We start from the raw sequence: 25,269 nt of genomic DNA on the forward strand, positions 1-25,269 counted from the left end.
TCTCAGCGGCTTCTTTGTGGGTTGAGCTGTCTCGCACCATTTGCTTAAGAATAGAAATCTCTTTCTTTATGCGCGGACAGTCTTTGGAAGAAGCGCTGTGAGCACCTTGACAGTTAGGACACTTCAGTACGGTTGCGCTACAGTTGTCTTCCGAGTGCGGTTCTGCACACCGGGGGCACACTGCCGAGTTCCTGCAGACACCCTTCACATGGCCGATCTTCTGGCAGTTGAAGCATTGCATAGGTTTAGGAATAAATGGTCGAACCTGGTGACGAAAGTGGCCAACCTTCACGTAGGAGGGAAGACAGTCACCTTTGAACGTTACCCTCACACACCGTGTATTGCCAAGGCGGCCGACGTTCACAATGACGTTGTCTTGACTCGCTGGTTTTATAAGCACTGGAAGGTCGACGTTAGGGATTTCAGTATCAATGTCGTAAATGACTCCTGCCGTGGTAGCACCATCGGCTGGTATGATGGACTTGACTGTGATGTTTCCCAGTTTCGTTACTTGCTGCAGCGTGCTCAGCGCACTCGGGTTCATCACATCGACTGCCAGGATGTTTCTCCTTGTGTTTAGCCGTACATCTTTGATCTCGTTCGGCACGGTGTTCTCAAGATACAAGGAGAGCGCTTGCCTGTTCAGGACACGTAGACTGTCGGTAGCGTTCTGCGGCACAAACAGGATGGAATGAGGCCATCTCTGAGGCGCTGTTTTCACGGTGGCCGTGCTTGAGGCCGAAGATGCGTTGATGATCCTTCGTTTGGCCTTGCGGTACAGGACGGGTTGAAAGCCGTCTTCCGAGGACTCGTCGCCTGATGCGGAGTACAGCTCGGTGTCATCGCTCTCGCTAGATGTGTTTCCTCGCTTCCTCGAACCAATGCCCGCGGTCGAACCGGAACCGGACGGTGCCTCGTGAGGTTGTACATCCATCACCGCGATGTACGGGGCGATAGAGCCCACAAATGCAGCGAAAAGTCCAGAAAATACAGAGACGAGCAAGATGTGTTCCACAAAGAATCACTTCGTCTTCCTTCCCAGTGGCTTCGTCAGTTACTCTTGCTGGCATCCAGGTTGGCGCCGAACGGAAATTCCGTGCGTAGATGTAGTCTCCGGGTTTTACGGGCGGTGTGGTTCGAGCTCCACCATCATGGACAATCTTCTGCTTGAGCTGCTTCAGCAAGACATTAGCTCTCATGTCTGGATGCAACAACGCTAGAGCAGTCTTTAATTTACGGCCCATGATCAGCTCCACTGGCGAGCACCCGGTAGTTTCGTGGGGAGTAATCCTGTAATTGAAAAGAATACGGGCAAGTTGGCATGTAAAACGCCCTCCAACCGATTTCTTTAGCTTTGACTTGATGCACTGAACTGCCCGTTCTGCAGCCCCGTTTGACGCTGGATGGTATGGAGGTGTCAGTACTTGTTTGGATGCCATTTCGATGCAGGAAGATTTTGAATTCCTCGCTCACGAACGCTGGGCCGTTGTCGGACACCACTACGTCTGGCAATCCGTGAGTAGCAAACATAACCCTCAGGCATGGGATCGTTGCCTCTGCCGATGGTGTAGATATAGGCATGGCCTCTATCCATTTTGAAAATGCATCGATAACGATCAGCAAGTAGCGGCTCTTCAAAGGTCCAGCGAAGTCAATATGAAGGCGAGACCATGGTCTGTCCGGAAACGGCCATGGCGTCATCGCTACCGGCCGCGCAACCCTCTGGTGTTCTTGGCAGACCTGACACTGGCGAACTGCAGCGGTAATGTCCTCGTCCAACGAAGACCACCAGACGTGACTCCTGGCGATAGCCTTCATCTTGGTCATTCCAGGGTGCCCCTCATGAAGGAGTCGCAACACTTCTTGCTGTAATGCACTTGGGATGACCACTCGCGATCCGAGAAGTATAGTCTTCTTGCAAGGTCATCTGAATTTTTCGATCTGCGTAGAACCTGAACTCGGGATCGCGTAGCTGAGCTCCAGACCATAAGGCATCTCGTAGCTTCGCTAAGGTTGGGTCCTTGGAAGTAGCTTCCGCGACTACAGTTGACCGTAGCACCCGAGGATAAGCAGCCTCCAGCATGAAAACTTCCGCTGGCCTTTCCACAGGGTGAGTGTACACTGGTAGTGGTAGGCGACTCAAACCATCCGCGTTGGCAATGCTTGCTCCCGGCCGGTACGTGAGCTTGTAGTTATACGCACCAAACATCAGAGCCCAACGCATGATACGCGGTGAACACATCTCAGGTACGCGCTTGTCCGGAGAAAGCAAGCCCAGTAATGGTTTATGGTCCGTAATAGCCTCGAACTCGCGTCCCCAGAGGTATTGTCGGAACTTGGTTACGCCAAACATGAGCGCAAGAACCTCCTTGTCGATATGACTGTAATTTCGCTCGGTTGGTGCGAGACTTCGTGACGCAAATGCGATTGGTCGTTCAGCCCCCGAGCCTTCTCTATGGGCCAGAACGGCGCCAACGCCGTACGGTGACGCATCGCATACGAGAACCACGGGTTTCTTGGGGTCATAATGCGCCAGCACTGCTGCTGAAACAAGTAGCTCCTTGCTCCTTTGGAAAGCACGTTCGTGGTCCTCACGCCACTCCCACGACACATTGGCCACAAGCAGCTCGTTCAAAGGATGCAACACACTAGACAGCCCCGGCAGAAACCTGCGGTAGAAGTTGACTAGGCCTAGGTAACTCTGTAATGCCTTGACATCTTCGGGTCTAGGCGCCTTCAGCACGGACTCTACCTTTTCAGGGTTGGGTTGAAACCCCCAGCCGTGACAACGTGACCCAGGTATTCAAATTGTCGTTCCAGGAAGGTACAATTATCAAGCTTCAATTTTAGCCCAGCTTGTTTCAGCCGGCTTAGGACTAGGCCCAGGTTTGTTAGATGGTCCTGGTCGTCACGTCCAGTCACAAGAACATCGTCGAAGTACACCACAACGTGTCTGAGCCATTGTAGCAGATTTTCCATCACCCGCTGGAAAATTGAAGGAGCAGATGTGACGCCAAAAGGCAAACGCGTGTATTGGTACCTTAATTTTGGTTAGTTGATAGTCACCAGCTTGTGGGATGCCTCGTCCAGTTCAACTTGCAGATACGCATCCTTCAAGTCCAATTTGCTGAACTTCTCGCCACCGCTAAGACGGCTAAACAGGTCTTCGACGCGTGGTAACGGGTATTTTTCAGGCACTGTCACGGGATTAACAGTGACTTTGAAGTCGCCACATATCCGAATCTGGCCACTTCGCTTCAAGATAGGCACGATAGGCGCAGCCCATTCCGAAGTCTTGACTGGACGCAGCACTCCAACTCGTTCCATGCGCATCAGTTCCTCGTTGACGCGGTCGATCATTGTGAACGGAACAGGACGAGCCTTGAAGAACCGCGGCTTCGGGTTGTATTCGATGGTTATTTTCGCGGACACTCCCTTGAATGTTCCCAAGGCGTCGTCGAAAACACTCGCATACTCAGCGACCAGTCCCTCAACCGACGTGATAGCCTTAACGTCCATCATATTGCGCAGCTCGATTCTGTGGCCTTTTATCCAGCCACGCCCCATAAGGGACGGGCAGCGCCCTGGGACGACGTACAACACGTCCCGGCACTCATGGTTTCCCAGTCGTACAGTCGCAGGCAGGCTGCCTTGCACCGGGGACAGCTCACCGGTGTAACTTTTCAGCATGACGCTTGACGGTTCCAGACGACGCGACGGAAATATGCGGCGAAAGGTCTCTTCCGACACGAGAGACACACTTGCTCCCGTGTCAATTTCCATAATGAGTGAAGTTCCATTCACGGACACCTCAACCCTGTACGGGCTACCGTCATGATCCGGTGCGCGCACTTGCCACATTTCGTAGACTTGCGGTGCCGGTGTCTCAGAGCGGCTTTCTTCGTCGGCTACGGCATGGATTGACTGATGCTTCCGGGAAAAAAACGCTGAACCACCTGCGCTCGTCACTGTAACTGCCTTGCCCTTGCATACTCGCGCCAGGTGCCCCTTGCTTCGACACTTGTGACAGACGCTGCTTGCATGTCGACACTGCGTCGCCAGATGCTCGCCTCCGCAGCGGAAATATGAAACTGGTTTATGCTTCTGCTTTCCTGTATCACGTGACACGGCATTCGTCGGCGCAACAGTCATTGGCATGGCTGTTGACAGCGCGCGAGAATCTTTGTTCGCCGCTCCCATCGCGATAACTCTCTTCTTTGCGGTATCAAGGGTCAAATCAGGTAACTCCAACAGTCGTCGCTTCATTGCCTCGTCGTTGACGCCTGCCACAATGCGGTCACGAAGCATTCTGTCTTGAAACGAGCCGAAAGCACAATCGTCAGCAAGTTTGTTCAGGCTAGCGAAGAAAACCCCAGCCGCTTCACCAGAATGACGTATTCTTGAATTAAACTTGAACGTTGCCACCACTTCCGATGATCTCGTCGAAAAGTGCTTCTTCGGTACGTCAAGGATCGTTGACAGCCTTGTTTCTGACGGCTTCGACGGTGACAGCAGGTTCCGCAGTAATGAATACGTGGCCGGTCCCAAACAGGTGAGAAGTACTGCTCGCTTTTTTTCATCTTCGACGTCGTTGGCTATGAAAAATTGTTCTACACGCTCTTGATACTCATCCCAGCTGGTTGTTCCCACGTCGAACGGCTCAAGCTTGCCGACTCCAGGCATTCTCACTGATATACGGTAGAGAACAGAGCCTCACAGGGGACGTTCCAGGCAGCACCAGGAGATCACAATCTCATCTTCGTCGCCACTGTCATAGCCAACTCGCGGAGAGCAGCTGAAGGAACAAGCAGCACGCATGATACCGTGGAAAAACACTGCCCTTTATTTCCTACGCAATCATCTTTTATAGCAACCTGGTGATGACGCAACACGATGCATATCACATATCACACATCACATATCAGCGCGTGTAGCGGTGGCTACTATGTTACAAGTTGCACTGGAGATTTTCCGTGGACTTTTAGGAGCTGGCTCGCCAGGTTCTTAAGCTAGGGCAAAGTCCAGCGCCGTACGCGTAACCTTAGTTCCAGAGGCGACCGCTACAGGCGCAGCACGGGCGAACAAAAAGTCTTCTTCCTCTTGTTCTTCGAGTGCCTTGATGATAATATTAATGCGGGCAAAACCACATATAGAATAGCCAACTGTAGTATGCGCACGCTCGCGCGAAGTAGAAGTCTTCTTCTTCTTGTTCTTCGAGAGCATTGATGATGATAATAACACAGGCAGAACCACATATAGCAGTCAACTGTAGCATGCGGCGCTCGTTGCACTCCGGCAAAGCGCTTGAATAATATTAACATGAACGAAGAAGACAAGGCGGCGGAGCGGAGGGCTCGCAAAGCAGCAGCAGTGCGGGCTCGCCGATAGGACCCTGCGGTGAGATCCTGCGTGCCCGCAGATATATGTCAGCGTCGTGCGGATCCCGAGATACAAGCCCGCGAAGCCGATGCAGCTCGGAAGCGGAGGCAAGAGAACCTGGAAGAGGTATACGGGCACGGGATGCAGCGACCAAGCGACGAAAGTGGTCGCTACTTGAAGTTGGTGGCACCGACGCGCGCTTCAAGTGCGGTTTCCTCGACCACACGTTTGGACACATCTGCGAGGTCTGCGACCGCTTGTGGTTCGAGAACAACCTGACCACAATCGCTACTATAACAACGTGTGACGTCTTTATATGACAGTAGAAGACTTGTAGGGAGCATTCACGTGTGCCCGATTATCTCCGAGTCAGCTCCTCCAGCATCATTCACTTCGGGGATATGGCGTGAATTTTTTTTGAACCGCCTTGCTAACTACCGGCCTCGACAAGACCTCCGATTTACTGCGCACCACTGTATTCGCAGGTGGTTAACCTCTAATCAATAATAGTTTCCAAATGAGAATTGACCCTTTATATTAAGTGTGACATCGAAGTTCTTTCATCTCTTACCGCAAAGCTCACTGTACTTTTATTCTCACAACATGTTGGCGCATATTTGCATTGGCCTCCGCTCTTCGGCACTAAATGTTGCGAACAACTTGCAGCGTTCATAAAACATTCGCGTATGAAAATTCCAAGGTGTAATGATTATGAAACGGCCCAACGAAAAAAAAACACACAACACTGACGACGAGGAAGACACGAAGAAAAGCGAGGAAGACTCTTGTCTTCCTCGCTTGTCTTCGCGTCTTCCTAGCTGTGAATGTAGCGTGTTTTTTCGTTGCGCTGTTTCATAACCATGAAACCTTACCAACTCGTCCAACTATCAGTGCTACTGGTCGAAGTGTAAGCCATCCGGCGAGGCTATATTACCGTCCTCTCCACATCAGGCGAACGCCACAAAGAATAAGTGAACGCACGCCTGCACCCACGCTTCGGAGGAGCACGGCTTTATTATTTTAGTCGCAGAAATGCCGAACAGGAGGAGTGAAAGAGAATCTTATGCGATGACGTGGTAATTGCGCCTTTTTAAGGCGAAAGGCTTAGATTCGTCATAAAAGCGGAAAGGGGACCGTCGGCATCGGCGTCACCACGAAGTGATACATAAAAAATAAGCATCCGGCTTATCGTGACGCCAGCAATCGCTGAAATTTGTGAGGTTGTTATGACGTCATCAGGGCATCGTTATGATGTGACATGACGTGACTTAAGATGATCGCGTGCCAACGTTGCTTCGTCAGAAGTCGGCCGATCCCGGAAGCAGGAGTAAACTACGTTAGCTGCAGAAATCATTCGTGGTAGGCTGGGGCGTAGCCAGAAATTTTTTTTTTTTTTGGGGGGGGGGGGCTTCAACCATACTTTATGTATGTTCGTGCGTGTGTTTGTATGTGTGCGTGTATATATACGCAAGCAAAACTGAAAAATTTCGGGGGGGTTTGAACCCCCCAACCCCCCTCTTGGCTACGCCCCTGGTGGTAGGGTAGGGGGTAGTTACCGCAGTCTACTGAGAAGAAAATAAAACTTAGAAGACAGCTTTCATCTTCATCTGTATGAGGCGCCCGACTCACTGGAACGGTCAGTACGGCATGAAGGAACTGATCGTCCATCATTCAAATAGACATGAACACACGTGAACAGCAGTCGAGGGGTAAGCAGGCGTTCCTCGATGGCGTTCAGCATAATTAGTAGACCTTAGGGCATCCGAGCTACACGTAACCGTTCGCTGTGCTGAAGCTAGGTAGCTTACCACAGACCAAAGTGTCCTTGGACTTGCCGCAAACTGGTGTCCCAGCAGGATTGCCGAGACCCAGATGGTACCCCCGAATCACGCCGAAAGCCTTGCTGCGCTGATCGTCCGAGCGCCTGCACGACAGCGAGGACACCTGATTGTCGAGCCAGAGTCGATGGCAAACCTCGCCTGTTATGTGCTGCACGGATTCGTGGTTGAAGCACCCACTGATGTTAACGATACAACTGCGAATGTAAACTGTAATGTTCTACGATGCATATGTAGTGCGACATTTAGATGCGAAGCTCTTACGGCGGGGGCTTTGTCCATCCCTCCCGCGGCGCCCATAGCCCCAATGAGCATGCGCGTCCCCTCCCTCTCTCTCTTCTCTCCTACGCTCCGCCCTCTAGCGCGCCTTATTCCTTCCTGCGCAACGCTGCGATGAGCGTATCTGAGCGCAAACTATGAAAGAAAGCGGAAACTATGAGCGCAAACTATGAAAGAAAGCGCAAACTATGAGCGCAAACTATGAAAGAAAGCGCAAACTATGAGCGCAAACTATGAAAGAAAGGCACGAGTAAAAAGTAGGAGAAAGCAGACCTTTCTGCCCCTACCTTACTCCTTTCTCCTACTTCTTATTCATGCATTTCTTTCATAGTTTGCGCTAAGGTGTAACAATTCAACACCATGCATGGTCATTTCACTAGTAAGCGTATGTTTTCTGCAGTACATGCAGTCGTAGGAATCTACGAACCTCACTTGCAAACGTTCAGAGATTCGTAAATTTGTTAGCGCTGTCATTGTCAAACGTTGTCATAACTGTGAATGTTTCGCTTGGAGGGCAAGACTTTAAATTTTTCAGAACCCTGCATATTTGTAGACGTTTCGACGTGCTATTTCAGCAACAATGTAACTGAAGTCATCGCATTATGCTTGCGTAATTCCGCATTTCACGATCGCATTCTATAGATTCTCAACCGGTAGGTTTCCGTATATCATATTACGCATTCGCCTAACCAGTGAACTGTATATCCGTCGCAGTCAGTAAAGCTTTCTTTTTTTAAATCACCATGTATATGCATGTCGATGGCTGACTCCCTTGGAGCAAGGGAGTCATCTATTTCATGCAGGAGCGCCGACGAGAGTATTGTGATTATCATTAGAAAAAAAAGTTGATCATCGGCTGCCACAAAGAAAGTCAGGTAGACATGACTCTTTTTTTAAGAGTGTACTCGAACCTTCGTCGTTTCATGCTGACTTAAAATTTAATTGTTGCAACCGCTTTTCTTTTCGCAGTTGGCTAAAACATGGCAGCATGCGACGACAAAACAACTGGCGATCAGCGGCAAGCTGTAACGCGCTAGTGAGACTTTCATTTAGACCGATCTATCAACTGATGTTTCGGAGAAATTATTTTAAACCTATTCGCTAATTTTGGAGTAAAATAAGACCTCCGATTTCCATCACACAGCTGAATTCTTGGCTTCTTTCGCGCTGATACTGTTATTAAATATCATATTTACTGTAACCTCAAATTTCATTGTGTATCTTTACTGCAGCGTTTTGTTTCGCTTTTACTGTCACAGGGTTGTGCCAGCTCCGATCCGGGAGAGTATTAAGAATTGCTGGCGTAGCAGCGCACACAAGAGGGCAAAAAGAGATAGCGAGGAGGGAGCCAGCGGCGCTAAGCGGCGCCCGCCAGGTGCGCTCGCGCGCTACTGGTTCTTTTTTTTTTTGACGTCACGTGACTTGGCACACGTGTGCGTTTTCGAACGCGCGCTCGCCCTGCGCCACACCGCAGATACGCGCGCCGAGAGCGCGTGAGAATAGGGTTCGATAGGGTGATAGTTTCGATGAGCAATTTGGTTCCGACTGTCAACGTGAAGTGCCTCCGCATCCAATAGTGCACGGACGAAGACGCGCACGAGCGGATTGCCAGAAACATGTGAGACAATTATTACGGCATGGATCGCCGACAGGGAAAACCCGAAATCCAAAAGCGTGTCGAAAATTTTTGCCACGTCAGCTTGATGATTAGTGGAAACACGTAGATTTCGGCATGTTCCTGTTCACTTGCTGTTTCTAGCGCACACACGAGACAAAAAGAACCAACACCAAGGAATACAGGCGCTAACTTCCAACAAATTTATTTTCAAAGCGTAGCACTCATATATATGGGACTGGTGAAAATCCCGCACGACCGCAACTGTCACATTTCACGTCGGAAACGATGAACACTGCAAAGTGAAAGCCGGCTAAAAACGAAAAGATTAAGAGAAGATATTTACTGCCTTTTCCGCCATGTCGTTCATGAATTGTGATTAGGATAATTGAGTTCTTTCTTTGTTAGACCTACTAATGTTGGACTTACGCACGTGTCCGCCATTTAGCGATATTCACAGCTTGTGTTACCTCGCGTGTCATTTGCTTGGCGCTGCTTGCTACGATGTAGCATTGCGAATACTGGGGCATTTCACCCACAGTTCTTGCAGTGGAGGCTAAGATGGCCCGCATCGCGCCATTGCGCACATTGCTGGCGAGCTCCCGCAAGCTATCGTTCATATATTGACCAGTCTGGCCGGCGTTTACTTCCTCCCGCACGTTAGCGGTGGCGCATGCACGACATTGGTGTCGCACTCATCAAAGCTATGTCTGTTTTTGTCGTACACCCAGCTTCCTTGGCTTTCCGGTAGCTGGCTTTGCACAGTCTGGACAGTCTGTTTCGTGCTGTGAACACGCTCTTGACGTTAGCAGTGCTTCCAATCTTCTTAAGCCTGTGTGATACAGCGTGTACATATGACACCACAGCGTACTGTTGTTTCTTTCCCCCCTCCTTTTGTTGCAATTTTGTCAGCGGGTTCAGGCGGCCACGTTTGAAGGTTTTAAGCCCTTCGGCCACTGAAGTGATCACTGGCTGTGGGTACCTAGCATTTTTCAAGCGCTCGGCCCGCGCACGAAACTGCTCTGACGCTTGTGATAGAAGGAGCGGCGAAGCGCCTTCGTTATAGTCAGCTTCTCTATACTCCTTTTTACGAGCTTAGAATGACTCGACGAAAATGGCAGGAATGGCTTATTGTCTCTATGCTCATACGACCAACACTCATGGTTAGGAAGAAGAAGAAGTGATCACAGGGAACAGCTTCAGCTTCGATCTCTGTGAGTTTTCTAACTATTCTGCCGTGACCTTACATTCAACGACAAGAACTCTGAGGGACGTTGTCCCTTAGAATGGGGGACCAAAACCCCATCCAGCAACTGGGCCCCGGACGACCACATCATTGTGCCTCCGACGCGAGTGACAACTTCGGCCCCAGCGTGGTCCACATTGATACTTCCGATGGCTCTTCCACAGAAGATATGACCTCGGATAGCGACTTCACCGTCGTATCAAGCCGCCGCCTGAAGAGGAAAATCAGAAGGACATCGCCGACTGGTCGACAAGCACCGAAACAGGCGAGTAGCGTGCGGTCATACACGATCTCGTATGTGCCCACATCGACGACAGACATCTTGAACTCGCTGAACAGGCAGAGCCTGTCGGAGTACTTTGAGCTTGTCGCCCCTGGTCAAGTTGCAGAAATACGCATAAATGCTCGAAAGAACATCCTGTCTGTGGAGGTCACTACGAAGAGTATATTGGACACACTGAAAGCGATTGTTCAGCTGGGAAAACATTCCGGTTCGCGCATTCTCCGCATACGACAAGGAAACGACCACAGGAGTTATCTACGACGTGGACGAAGACATCACAGACTCTAGCCTTGAGAAACTGCTGTCATCGTCGTCTCCCATTGTTGGTTTTCATCGCTTCGGGCGGTCCCGATGTGTAAAAATAGTGTTTCAGTCGGAGACATTGCCTACACATGTAAAGGTCGGGTACGTGAGGCATTCGGTGCGCCCTTACGTGCCTAGGCCTCTGCAGTGTCATAAATGCCTGAAATTTGGGCACGTCAGTGCAGTTTGCAAGGGTGCAGTAACCTGCAAACATTGCGGTGGACTTCATGATGGTGATAACTGCAACGCCGCTGCGAAATGTCCAAACTGCTCGGGCGCCCACGACGCAACGTCGAAGGAATGTCCCAAAATGAGGAATGAAATAAGTATTATGAAGAAGATGGTTCGAGACCGCTCCACACACAGAGAAGCTGCAAGGGCTGTGCGACGCCGTAAACATCGTTCACGACTCCGACGCAAGCGAAGCAGCAGTGTTCATCGCGTTGAAGAATCAACACCCAAAGCCAAGCTTTCACCACCTCCTCGCCTGCTTTTGCCGGCCAGAAAGGGTGGTACACAAGATTCAGCACCTTCACAGTCTACGCAAGCGCAAGGCAAGCAGTCATTGGCTCTGAATACGTCAGAGCTTCAGTGGCCTTCGCTACCATCACGAGCCGCGTGTACGCCCTTGTCGTATAGTGCTACTGCACCCAATGAAGACAATGAAAAGATGGATAATGCAGACGTCAAGTCTATGTTAAAAAATTTGATGGGTTCAATGCGGAAGATTCTTGGCGGCCTAAACACACCCGCTGCTAAGGCTGCTGTCCAGCTACTGGAAGTTTTGGAGCCACTTCTAGTGGTTCTTCAATAAGCGAACATGGCACTGATGTTGAAGAACGCATGCGGCAGTCGCTTGTTATGCAATGGAATGCTCGAGGTCTACGTGGCCGTTTGTCGGATTTCAGACAATGGGTTTTAAATACCAATTTCCAGTTATTGTTGTCTGCGAGCCAAACATGGATTCGACTTTTCGCATCTCTGGGTATGTCCAAATGTGTTCTCGCAGCGAGCAACGTACAAGTAAAGTACTAATTTGTATACGACGCGATCTGACGTACTTAAGACACGACATCGCGCCGCACACTAACAACGATTACGTCAGCCTGACTATAACACATAAAAGGCGGACGTTCTCAGTAATAGGAGGATACATCCACCCAAGCGCGAAGATCGACTGTTCCCACCTGAAGACCGTGCTGCAAGCCGCACAAAGTCCACACATTGTGATTGGTGACTTCAATGCACATCATCCCCTCTGGGGTAGCACTGCGATGAATTGCCGTGGAAGAGACTTGGCGAACTTTATGTGCACTTATGGTCTAAGCGTACTCAACGACGGGTCACCTACATTTATTCGCGGTACTTCTTATAGCAGCTGCCTCGACCTTACCTTTGTATCCAGGAGCCTTCTGTCTTCTGCATGTTGGTGCACGGATTTGGAGACTCGTGGTAGCGATCACCTCCCAACCTATGTTCAGTTTAGGTGGTTTCGCCGCTCAGCTTCACGCTACATCCGTCAAACAGACTGGACCTTATTCAAGGCATCTGTCAAGACGGGCTGTCAGCAAACGACTGTATCATCCGAAATAGAGGATATCATTGCTTCTTCTCTGCGTGACACAACCAGACAGGTTAACCTACCGATGCAGAGATCAGCAATCGACTCCCAATACGAGGCCCTTCGTGCAATCCGTCGCCGCGCGGAACGACGACACAGAAGAACGAAATCCCCGTCAGACCTCTCCGCCTGTCGCCGAGCTCAACGACACGTTCTTCGGCATCTCGACAAGATTGACAGGCAGCGGTGGAGGACATTCTGCGGATCTCTCGACCCTAGGCAACCTCTATCTAAGATCTGGCGGGTGGTACGAAGTTTGCAGACAATTCCCCAACAAAGTCAACCATTCCGAGCCGTGGCTCTACATCAAGGTCGGGGAGCAATTGACATAGCCGGAGACTACTGCAGCCTTATCGCGGCCACCACTGATGCTGTGATTGAGACTCTTACCACCATAGCGCCCCCATCGTCTGATGAGCGCCTCGATGTGCCTTTCACAATGCATGAGCTTGACGCTGCCATTTCTGTTTCCCGACGCTCATCGGCACCAGGACCTGACGGAATCACGTACGCTGCACTCCGCCATCTTGGTACAGAAGCACGACATATCCTGCTCTCCCACTATAACAACTCGTGGGAGTCGGGACATGTCCCAGCTAAATGGAAATGCAGTCGCATTATTGCGTTGCTCAAACCAGGGAAGTGTCCTCATGCCCTTTCCTCCTACAGACCGATCGCTTTAGCCAGCTGCGTCGGGAAAGTAATGGAAAGGATGGTGCTGTCAAGATTAGAGTGGCTTCTAGAAAGCAATAATTGCTTTCCTGCATTTATGAACGGCTTTAGAAGAGGACGATCTGCAGTCGACGGTGTGGTCGACTTGATCTCAAATGTTGAAGAGGAAAGAAACCGACGCAGACTAGTAGCGGCCGTCTTCCTAGACATTAAGGGCGCCTAAGATAATGTGCTGCATTATGCGATCCTTGACGCACTGGAAGATTTAGACGTCGGCGGACGACTGTACGCCTGGATCGTAAGTTACCTTAGTGACCGTACCATTTACATGACGACAAGCGACGGAGACACCGATCGACATACTATTCACCGTGGTGTTCCCCAAGGGGGAGTTCTCAGCCCAATTCTGTTCAACGTTACTATGATTGGACTGGCAGCAGAACTTCCCAGCACGGTAAAAGTCAGCGCATATGCGGATGACATATGCATATGGGCGTCCGGAGCTACTCGTCCGCAATTGCGTGCTCGACTTCAACGTGCAGTGACGTTAACAGCTAAATATCTACGGCGCCAGGGTCTCACTCTTTCCATTGACAAATGCGCAGTGCTTGCATTCACGCGCAAAGATATGTCAAGATACCCTATAACTATTAATGGAACAGCGATACCTACTGTAACGCACCACAAGTTCCTTGGGGTAATCATAGACAGGGATCTATCGTGGTCGAGACACGTCGCAGCACTGAAATCAAAATTGAAAAGTTTTGTTCTCGTTCTTCGGACTGTGGCAGGAGCAAGATGGGGCCCATCAGAATCGTCACTTCTTCAACTCTACAATGCGCTGTTTGTAGGATATATACGGTATAGCATGCCGGTGCTCTCAAACATGAGACCGAGCTGTGTGAACACGCTAGAGAGTATTCAAGCTCAAGGATTGCGAACATGCTTGGGCCTACCACGCTGCACGTCAACGAATGGAACCATCGCGGAAGCTCGGGCTTGTCTCATCAGTGTATACATGCGCTGCGAGCCACTTCGAGTGCATCTTCGCCTCTTGACCCGACACAGGCAGCACCCGCTATCAGCACTCCGTGCCACCCACCCAAACTGCAGCTTTTCAAGAGCAATATCACGGCACGAAAACGTTCTACCATCAAGGTTTTCTTCCCCGAGATTTCCTGGAACACCGCCGTGGGTCCTGCGTAAACCGCCTGTTAGCCTTGTGATTCCTGGGATTACGAAGAAGTCCCTAGTTTCACCAATTGGCCTCAAGCAACTGACCCTACATCACATTTATACAGCGTACGACGGCACCATGCACGTGTACACCGATGGATCTACCACGCTATGTACCTCTGCTGCAGCCTTTGTCATCCCACAAATGGTTATAGCTCGACGGTACAAAATAGACCACAAGACCACATCAACTGCCGCAGAGCTTGTTGCTATCCGGGAGGCATAAGATTCATTTCTGGAGAACAACCTCGTACATGGACAATATTCTGCGATGCGAAACCCGCTTTGCAAACAATTAATTGCGTCATGAGACAAGGTCCATACTATATTTTAGCCATAGAAATTATGGAGCGTCTTCACGTTGCTTCAACAAATGGCCACCTCGTCACCTTCCAATGGATTCCTGCCCACTGCGGCATAATGGGAAACGAAGACGCAGACGCAGAAGCTAAAGGAGCCTTGACCAGTGGCCCTGAAGTGCGCACTGCGTTTTCACGACGAGACACGAACGCCCTGCTTCGGTACGTAATGCGTGACCTCACACTTGAGCACTGGACGAAACCGGAGCGACGACACCGGCGATTACACAAATGGGACCCCGAAATGAGGTTCTGTATGCCTCGTAAATTAAAACGACACAACACAAGTATGATTCACCGAATTCGTCTTGGTGTGGCCTTCACAAGACGTTATGCACATATCATCGGCCGTAGTGACACCGGTCCCAACTGTGATCACTGTCAAGTGCCAGAAACACTTGAGCACATATTTTGTACCTGCCCAGCATACGCACGCGAACGACAAAAACTGATTTCCTCGACTGAAGGAGTGCATAATAGGCCATTAACTGATGAGGTTGTGTTGGGCCCATGGCCTGACGCCAACAGCACAACTGTGGTCATAAGAGCGGTTGCAGCTTTCCTACAAGCCACTGGACTGGATGCGCGGCTATAGCACTGCACCACCTAGACGGGGCTGTACATACTCACCTCTCTTACTTACCATCGTCATCCATCATTCTTTTTTCTCCCCTTTCCCCACCCCCGGTGTAGAGTAGCAGGCTAGAGCATAATATCGCTCAGGCCGACCTCTCTGCCTTTCTACAAATAAACCTCTCTCTCTCTCTCTCATGGTTACCTGTTAAAACGCATGCGTATGATATCTGAAGCTGTTGATTCCCGGTGTTTCATGGGTGATAAGAAGCGTATGATGGCACTATGTAAAAGCGTCTAGTAGCTGAGAGACGTCATTGTCAATTATGGTTCTATCCAGGAAAACAATGTAATCGTCAAAATACCGGTACACGTTCTTGACATTTGAACTGATAAGTTTGGCTTCCGAATTTACTGTTTAGGCGGGCAAGATACAGACCTCTAAGGATGGGCGCAATGCATGAACTCATGCGAATTTCTTATTTTTGAAGAAAAATATTTAAACCAGATTCAGGTGATGGCACGCAAATAGAAAGTCACGAAACCCTTGCAACAATACGCAGGCGGCAGTATTTATCGATTTGAATTGATCATAAGCCTCCATGCATTCTTGAACGCACGAAATCAGCTCGTTATGGGGCAAGAAATCATATACACATTTGACGTCGATAGAGAAAGCATGCAAGTTATTGCAAGGCTCAGTTTGAAGACAACTGATCACTTGCTGAGAATTCTTCGTCATCAAAAACAGATCATCTATGCTCAGTAACTTCAACTTGTCTTGAATGTAAAGGCCAACAGACATTTGCCATGTACCTGATTCTGACACGATGATGCGCAAGGACCATTCTGGCTTATGGGTCTTCACTTCAAGATCAGTGAAAAAACCAATGCTGTTTTACTTCCGATATCACGAGCGAGTTTGCTGTGGTTTAACTTTTGACATAATTTTTTTGCTTCGCTTTTTACTTTTTTCAGTGAAAACATCATTTTTAGTTAAGAATGCACATACAATAGCTGCATTGGCAACCCCAGGTGGCCAAAATTTCCGGAGCCCTCCACTACGGCGTCTCCCATAATCATATGGTGGTTTTCGGACGTTAAACCGCAGATATTATTAATAATATTAGCTGCATTGGCCTTCCCTTTTAAATTCTCATGCGGAAGAACAACAAACCCGCCTTCATTGTCTGCAGGAACGACAGCCAGGCTGTTATTTTTGACTTGGGGAGCATTGCCCGCGATACCACATCAACACCTGACAAAAACACCTTTAAAGGGGTCATGAAGCACCCCTTGGGCTGATTGAAAAAACACATCCTGCGGAAAGCTGACACGGCTATGAACTGCTCTGCCAAATATTACAGTCGTGCGCGCCGCGCAATGGCCACAAGCGGAGCGCGAAGTTGCCGTTTCCCCAGGCACCCTCTTTTCAAACAGAGGCCGGTTCTCACTCTCGTCGGTGGGCGGGGCGTCTGTCCGCTGTACGTCGCAGAGACATAGCACGCTTATTGGCCGATAGCCGACCGTAAATCGAGAGCGGCGTTCGGATCAGATGCGCTTCTTGCCGCGGGGTGCCGTCACTTGCCGGCGCCCTCCTCAGTACACGGTAGCCGCACTCGCGCAAGCGAATCACAGCGGCAGAGCGATCGCGTTTCATGACGCGCGCTGGCGTAACTTCTTTCCCCCATGCCATCCCTCCCTGTCTAGCTTCCAGTGCGCTCGTCGGCACGAGAAAAGAGAGAAAGCGCTGGGAGCGTGCGCCAAACCCCCGTAACTCCGCTGATTCTTGACGGATTCGAGAAATTTTTGCGGCAATCGATTCGGGAGGCAGTACACTCCGATACTGAGGCCATTAGATCATTACTTGGAAAAGTGGTTCATGACCCCTTTAAATATCACTGCCTTCAGTACACATTGAAACATCTCTGACTAATGTTAACAATTCTCGAGCAGAAAATCTAGGTTCCATTGCAAGTTTGGTGCCTTTCTCCAGAATGTTGTCGGGCCTTTCACAAATCCCACATATATGAGTGCGACGCTTTGAAAATAAATCTGTTGGAAGGTAACGAATGTATTATTCGGTGTTACTTGTTTTTGTCTCGTGTATGCGCTCGAAACAGCAATGTAACAGCGACATGCCCAAACCTACGTGATTCCACTAATCATCAAGCTAACATGGCAAAGATTTTGGACGCACTTTTGGGTTTCGTGTTTCCCTGTCGGCGATGCGTGCCGTATAATTTTTCTAACGTGTTACTCGTGCGCGTCTCCGTCCGTGCACAGGTGGACGCGGAGGTACTTCACGTTGACAGTCGCAACCACATTGCTCCTCAAAACTACCACCCTATCGAAACCCACTCGCACGCGCCCTCGGCGCGCGGATCTGCGGCGTTGGGAGGGGCGCGCGTGCGTTCGAAAACCTAAAAAGAACCAATAGCGAGCAAAACCTAAAAAAGAACCAATAGCGAGCAAAAGCTCCCGGCGGCCGCCGTTGGCTCCCTCATCGCTCTCTCTTTTTTCTCTCTCGCGTACGCTGCGGCGCCACCAAATCATAATACGCACCCCAGTAGTGCAGGTCGCGCTCTTGAATCAAGTCCTGTGGGCGGCCAAGGTCAGTGAAACCCCGGACGTAAGACCCCAACCATAGAGGATCTAAGATCCCCCTTTCCTTTGAGTAAAGTTCCGCTCGCTCTCTTCTCATTCTCACAGGGTCTCTGTTGGAGCTTGCGTCTGATCTCCCACACCGTCTGTGATGAAAAACGTGCATCATTAGCAAGTCTTGTCTTATTTGTAAGGCAGTTGTTAACCTTTTAGGCGTCGTGATTAGGCTAAAGAGGGACTTTAAGATTTAATATTCTAATTCCTATTTTATAGTTTTGTGCTTCTTCATTGATGTCTTCTCATGACTTTCAAAAATGGCGTTCGTGTGAACCTTAGCCTCCTAGTTTACAAACAAATGCTAGGGAAACTTGTGCCACTCTTGTCAGTAAAACGAATGACCTTACTTGAGGACCGTCTAGAGTTGGCTCCATTGGACACTCTGGCCCTTCACAGCTTGACACTGTAACGTAGTACAGGTCGTAATACTTTCTATTATTTTCTATATTTGCGATCACGGCGGCCGCACTTCTGATGCGGCGAAGTACAATGAACACATGTGTGCAGAGATTTTGCATGCACGTTACAGAAACCTACTTGGTCGAATTTAATCCGGTGTCTACTACGATGACGATCCTCAATCATGCCGTGGTTTCGATTCCTCTTCAGCCCCAAGCAACTGTTATTAGTAAACTGCTCACCTTTCCTGCGTAGCACAACCCGTAACGATTCCAACGAAATGCTGCAACGTTTGGATGGTTTGCGCTCTCCCCTAGTATAGCGCATTGTACGCTGAATTGTCAACCACTTTAGGGGCGTAGCGCCTTAAGGTCTCGGCTTATCGGTGTCTCCTGTCGTTGACACGGTAAATCAAGTTGTGAATTTTTGGTCAGAAAAAAGTGTAAATTAGTCAAAACCGGTTCAGAATAAACTAAAACGATTTGAACGAATTTGAAATAGTGGAATAAGCAGGATTTATTCGCTTTCATTTTAAGAGAATTTTTTTCAAATTCAGTCTCAAAATTGGTTTCAAATGCCAAGTGTTCTGCTGTAAATCATACTTCGTCACATAATGCGGTGTCTAACACGAAGACAACTTAAGGCAAGTCTGCCTCTCATTGAAATTATTGAACCGGTTCAACGCAACAAAGGGCGCCACCGCCTCAGCAAGGGCGCGATTGCTCCTCCTACCGGCACTTCACCGGTGCGAAATCAGCGCGCGCCAAGTGAAGCGAACGGCGCGCGTTGGCTACAAAAACGCTCTTTCTGCGTTAGACGCTTTCGGAAGAAGCGAGGACGCGCACTCGCCCGCGAAAGACAACGCCGACGCAGCGCCGATGAAGCTGAAACACCGGCGCACACTGCATGCTTCGCCTGTCCCCAGGTTTCACGTTAGTGGAGATGGAGCATATGGCAAGCTTCTTCGCTTCAGTAGTGTTTCTAAACTCTTACCGGCGTATTCTACCTATGCTTCACTTATTAACCTTATTTCTCATTTGGTTTTCTTGCCTCCATTAGCTTTTCCTTTCTTGGAGCGACAGTTTATATTGTGTTTCCGCCCATAGTTTGCATTGCAATTGCAATTGCTTCCCATGCGGCCAATGCCACCTTTTGCTTGAATTCGTGTGTTGTTTTCTGTCCACTGTAATGGCGTTGCAGGCGAAGAAATCCGGGGTTATTAGTCATCTAGAGCGTCGTTGGAAAACTGCAACATTCTCTTCGCTCATTCTAAATCCGGCGACGTTTATGTAGTCGCAGTGTCGATGCCACGCACTCCTAAGCACCATCACTCCACGTGTGTTACACACTAATTCATGGTATTAAGTGTCAGGTGTTGAAAGTTTAAGCGTAAGCAATACGAAATACACACTTGTCTATAATCTCGTAAACTTTGTCTCACAAACAAAAGAGTTCGACGAGCTTCTCGGGATTTGTCACCGACATGTGCTGTGCCAGCTCGCATCATCGCGCCATTTAGCTTTCGCACTTTTCTCGAACATTCATTTTATTATCAAAACGCTATCGGCACGGCATTGTCAATGCTTTCCTTCTGTAATTCAACTAAATATTTTTTTTCTTGCAAAGTTATCGAATCGTGCAGCAAAGCCAGCATGGAAACGAAAGCGCAGTAAATGTGTTTGAGGTCGACTCTTTCACATAGCAGGACCGCAAGGCAGTGGAATACACCTCATGTTAGGATTTTTTTTACGAGAGATGCATGTCCCCTCCCTTTAGAGAATGTCTACTACAGCGTGTTTTTATCTTCATTCATTCAGCTCTGGCTTCAGATTGATAAACAGTGCCCCTTCTTTTATCGCACCCAATATTTCTCTTGATTTCTTTCTTGGTCTCCGTAGTAAATATTCATGGTCATCTTCGTTTTTCACTTTTCAGTTGCGACTCACCCTATCTGCTTTTCTTTATATTTTATGAAAATTCCTCCAGACTATCAATGAATCAGTACTTCATCGTGAATTTTCCTAATAATTTTCTCCATTCAGCAGCAATGCTTTTTAAAATATATATTCGTAGTCACCTATTTATTTTCGTCCACATTGTTAATACCCTTTCTTCCAGACCGCCATTGCGGAGCGAAATAGATTACCCGAATGCATAACTAGTAGTAACCAGTTGAATAAATATCTAACTTTACTTAATATTGGGAAATTTTTCGTGTGAGTACAATTATTGTGTATGTTGCTGCGTATGATCATTAAGTACCGTATATTTGTGCCTAACGTTATCATCGTATGACTTACGCTTCATACAACTCCAACAAATACATTATATGATCTGTAGCGACGTACTGACAATTTCTTTTGTGTATATAAAATAAATAAATAAGATAAAAAACAAGAACGTTCTAGAAAAAACCACAAGCAGTCCACGTGTGGGAAGCACAGTCCTGCGAGAACAAAGAGCGTGCTATTGGGCTGTTCTTCTTTTCGTACATATTGTCACGTGGTCGTGACGTCGACGAAGGCAGCAGTCAGCAAGTCGAGATGAAACTCTTTATTAGGCCGAACTTGTGGCCGAGAAACTGAAAGCTACAGCAATACACTGATAGCGGCGGACAGAGCGTCGATCGTAGATGAACTTACAAGCGGTCAAATGCGTCGGCTTTTATACAGACGCTATCGAACTTTCTAGCGATATAGGTGGTTGTTGCACAATCTCTAGAGTAAGCTCGAGTGTTCGCGTCTTGCGCGCAATCTTAACAAAATCATCTACAATAACCGCGAAGCTTCTCGAACAATGAGGCGCAGCTTGCGCTGAGCGTTGCTGACAGCCTTTGTGGGCGAAAAACGGAATACAGCAAAAGTAATGATAAGAAAACGTACGTGGCAATGCCCCCCTCTGAAAAAGCATCGTCCCGATGCTTAGAAACAGAACATGAATACATGCAATACTAAGGAAAACTAAGCAAGCAAACATTAAATTCCTCAGGCGCGTTAACGAGGATAGTATGGTTTAAGGCGCACCACATGCACGACCTCAGGCCGAGCTTGACGCCTCTGAGAGATCGTGATGCCGTCGGGGACAACCTCGTAGTCGAGTGCGCCGAGACGTCGAAGTATCCTGTACGGTCCGAAGTGTCGTCGCAGAAGCTTCTCGCTCAGTCCGCGTCGTCGTGTCCAGACCCAGACATGGTCGCCGGGCTGGTACTCCACGAATCGTCGTCGAAGATTGTAGCGACGGCTGTCGGTGTGCTGTTGGGTCTTGATGCGCAGGCGGGCGAGCTGTCGAGCTTCTTCGGCGCGTTGCAAATAGGAAGCGACGTCGAGATTGTCTTCGTCGGTGGCTGTTGGCAGCATTGCGTCGAGCGTCGTTGCTGGGCTCCTTCCGTAGACCAACGTGTAAGGCGTCACCTGCGTCGTTTCTTGCACAGCGGTGTTGTATGCGAAGGTCACGTACGGAAGGATGGCATCCCACGTCTTGTGCTCGACGTCAACGTACATGGCCAGCATGTCGGCGATGGTCTTATTTAGCCGCTTGGTGAGGCCATTGGCCTGAGGGTGGTAGGCAGAGGTCCGGCGGTGGCTTGTCTGGCTGTACCTCAAGATCGCCTGAGTTAGCTCCGCAGTAAACGCCGTACCTCTGTCGGTGATCAGGACCTCAGGGGCGCCATGACGCAGAACGATGTCTTCAACGAAGAACTTCGATACCTCGGCGGCACTGCCTCTAGGTAGGGCCCTTGTTTCGGCGTAACGGGTCAGGTAGTCGGTAGCTACGATGATCCACCTATTACCATTAGTCGACGTTGGGAACGGTCCGAGGAGGTCCATCCCGATCTGCTGGAATGGTCGCCGAGGTGGCTCGATCGGCTGAAGAAAGCCCGCTGGTATTGTTGGCGGCGTCTTGCGTCGCTGACAGTCTCGGCATGTCCTTACGTAGCGAGTGACGTCGGCGGCAAGGCGCGGCCAGTAGTACTTCTCCTGTATTCTTGCCAGCGTTCGGGAAACACCGAGGTGTCCTGCTGTCGGGTCGTCGTGCAGGGCCTGGAGGACCTCTGGCCGCAATTCTGAAGGCACCACGAGAAGGTACTTGGCTCGATGTGGTGAGAAGTTCTTCTTTTGGAGAACGCCGTTGCCTAAGAAAAACGGCGTCAGTGCTCGCTTGAACACTTTAGGAACGACGGCGTTCTTCCATAAGGCCTCTGGTATTCCATAAGGTATTCCATAAGGCCTCTGAGTTCCGGGTCGGATCGCTGTTGTTCAACGAAGTGGTCGGCACTTATGGTTCCCAAGAAGTAGTCGTCATCCTGGTCGTCTTGCGGTGGCGGGTCCACGGGGGCACGAGAAAGGCAGTCGGCGTCAGAGTGTTTTCTTCCGGACTTGTAAACGACGGTAATGTCGAATTCTTCAAGTCTCAGGCTCCATCGTGCGAGACGACCTGAAGGGTCCTTCAAGTTAGCTAGCCAACACAGGGCGTGGTGGTCGCTCACATCTTTGAAGGACCTGCCGTAAAGGTAGGGGCGAAACTTGATGTTGCCCAGATTATGGCAAGGCACTCCTTTTCTGTCGTAGAATAGTTGGTTTCCGTCTTTGATAGCGACCGGCTAGCATAGCTGATTACCCTTTCCAATCCATCAGTCCTCTGCACAAGAACGGCGCCGAGTCCTACATTGCTTGCGTCGGTGTGCACTTCCGTTTGGGCGTATTCGTCGAAATGCGCGAGTAACGGAGGCGTCTGCAGGCGTCGTTTTAGTTCTTGAAATGCTTCCTCCTGCGGCGTTTCCCACTTGAACTCGACGTCGGTCCTGGTAAGGTTAGTAAGTGGCTCGGCGATGCGGGCGAAGTTTTTGACGAACCGCCTGTTATAGGCGCACAGGCCGAGAAATCGACGCACGGCCTTCTTGTCGGCAGACGACGGGAATGTAGCGATGGCGACTGTCTTCTGGGGGTCAGGGCGTACTCCGGACTTGCTTATCCCGTGTCCCAAGAACAAGAGCTCCTCGTACGCAAAGCGACACTTTTCTGGCTTCAGTGTGAGTCCGGAGCTCTTTATTGCTTTCGTCGAAGGTTGAGGCAAACACAACGACGTCGCCCAAGTACACGAGGCAAGTCTGCCACTTCAAGCCAGCCAGTACTGTATCCATGACACGTTGGAAAGTCGCGGGTGCCGAGCAAAGACCAAAGGGCATGACCGTGAACTCGAACAGGCCGTCTGGTGTTATGAAGGCAGTCTTTTCTCGGTCTCTCTCGTCTACTTCGATTTGCCAGTAGCCGGTCTTGAGGTCCATCGACGAAAAGTACTTGGCGTTGTGGAGTCGATCTAGGGCGTCGTCTATTCGTGGGAGAGGGTACACGTCCTTCTTCGTGACCTTGTTCAGGCGACGATAGTCGACGCAAAAACGTAGGGTTCCATCCTTCGTCCTCACTAACACCACAGATGACAGCCACGGACTCTTGGACGGCTGGATGATGTTGTCGCGTAGCATTTCGTCGACCTGTTTCTTGATGGCCTCGCGTTCTCGCGTCGAAACTCGGTACGGGCTCTGACGGATTGGTCGGGCATTTCTTCTGTTATGATGCGATGTTTCGCGACTTGGGTCTGTCGAATTATTGACGAGGACGAGAAGCAGTCCTTGAATTGTAGGAGCAGGGCTTTTAGCTGGTCTTGCTTGTGCTTCGGGAGGCTCGGGTTGACGTCGAAATCGGGTTGGGTTCGTCGATCCGTCGAAGCAGGTTCTGTAGCATCGAAGAGGGCGAAAGCATTGCGGCGTCCACGAAATGTAGGCGACCGTCTTACCAATGTTGAGGTGCCTATATTCGTGGCTGAAGTTTGTCAGCACTACCTTAGCTTTGCCATCACGCAGCTCGGCTATGCCTCTTGCGACGCAAATCTGACGGTTCAGAAGTAGGTGCTGATCGCCCTCGATGACACCTTCAAGGTCTGTGGTTTTTGGGTGCCGACGGGAATGATGATGCTGGAGAGAGGCGGAATGGTGACGTGCTCTTCTATCACATTCAACACGAGGTTTTCTGGCGTCGTGTGTGGCGGCAGCGCTTTTTCTGAGGTTAGTGTTATTGACTCAGACCTCAGATCGATGACGGCGCCGTGGTGGCTTAGGAAGTCCATCCCAAGTATCACATCTCTGGAGCAATGCTGCAAGATTACAAAGCTCGCAGGATAAGTCCGGTTATTGATGGTGACTCTTGCGGTGCAGACTCCAGCCGGAGTTATTAGATGGCCCCCAGCGGTCCGGATTTCGGGGCCTTGCCAAGCGGTCCTAACTTTCTTCAATCTTTTGGCGATTGGTCCACTGACGACGGAATAGTCGGCTGCAGTGTCGACGAGAGCAGTGATGTTGTGGCCGTCGAAATAGTACGTCGAGGGTCGCTAATTCGTCGTCTGGCGTTGGGGGTAAATCGCGGAGTCGGGTCACGGCTAGGTCGTCTTGTCCGTCTTGTCGTCTTGTCGCGTCTTGTCGTCTTGTCGCGTTGACAGGTCTTCTTCAGCGACCGAGGTTTCATCGTCAGGGCTTTGTCTGCTTCGCGTCGTGTTCGGCAAGTCTCGTCGCGTTGTTGTCGTCGGCGGCCGCGGAGGATCTTCGGCATTTCGTCGTACAGCAACCGCACCTCCATCGGTTGCTGCCCTTAGTTTCCCTGATGCGGGCTAGGCGACCGGCCCCGGTTTGGGCCAGTGTACTGCCGGCGGTGCGGCGACATGTAGCGGCCGGGCGACGGCGAGCGGGAAGGTCGTCGTTCTTGCAACTGTGTTCGGTGAGGTAGTCGTCCGCTGTCGCGAGGCCGTTTCGCCT

General features: G+C 50.0%; 1 protein-coding gene across 1 annotated transcript in view; it reads right to left on the reverse strand.

Annotated features, from left to right (window-relative positions):
- Positions 1-3,051: 3,051 nt before the first annotated feature.
- The window catches only part of LOC125760284 (uncharacterized protein K02A2.6-like), a 25,439-nt gene continuing 3,221 nt past the window's right edge, over positions 3,052-25,269 (reverse strand). Inside the window, exon 2 of the mRNA XM_049420161.1 lies at positions 3,052-4,684. Coding sequence (XP_049276118.1) covers positions 3,052-4,683 — 1,632 coding nt within the window. The 5' untranslated portion in view covers position 4,684. The remainder of the gene's footprint in view (positions 4,685-25,269) is intronic.

The sequence above is a fragment of the Rhipicephalus sanguineus genome, chromosome 10, assembly GCF_013339695.2.
Source record: "Rhipicephalus sanguineus isolate Rsan-2018 chromosome 10, BIME_Rsan_1.4, whole genome shotgun sequence".
In the NCBI taxonomy this organism is placed as follows: domain Eukaryota; kingdom Metazoa; phylum Arthropoda; class Arachnida; order Ixodida; family Ixodidae; genus Rhipicephalus; species Rhipicephalus sanguineus.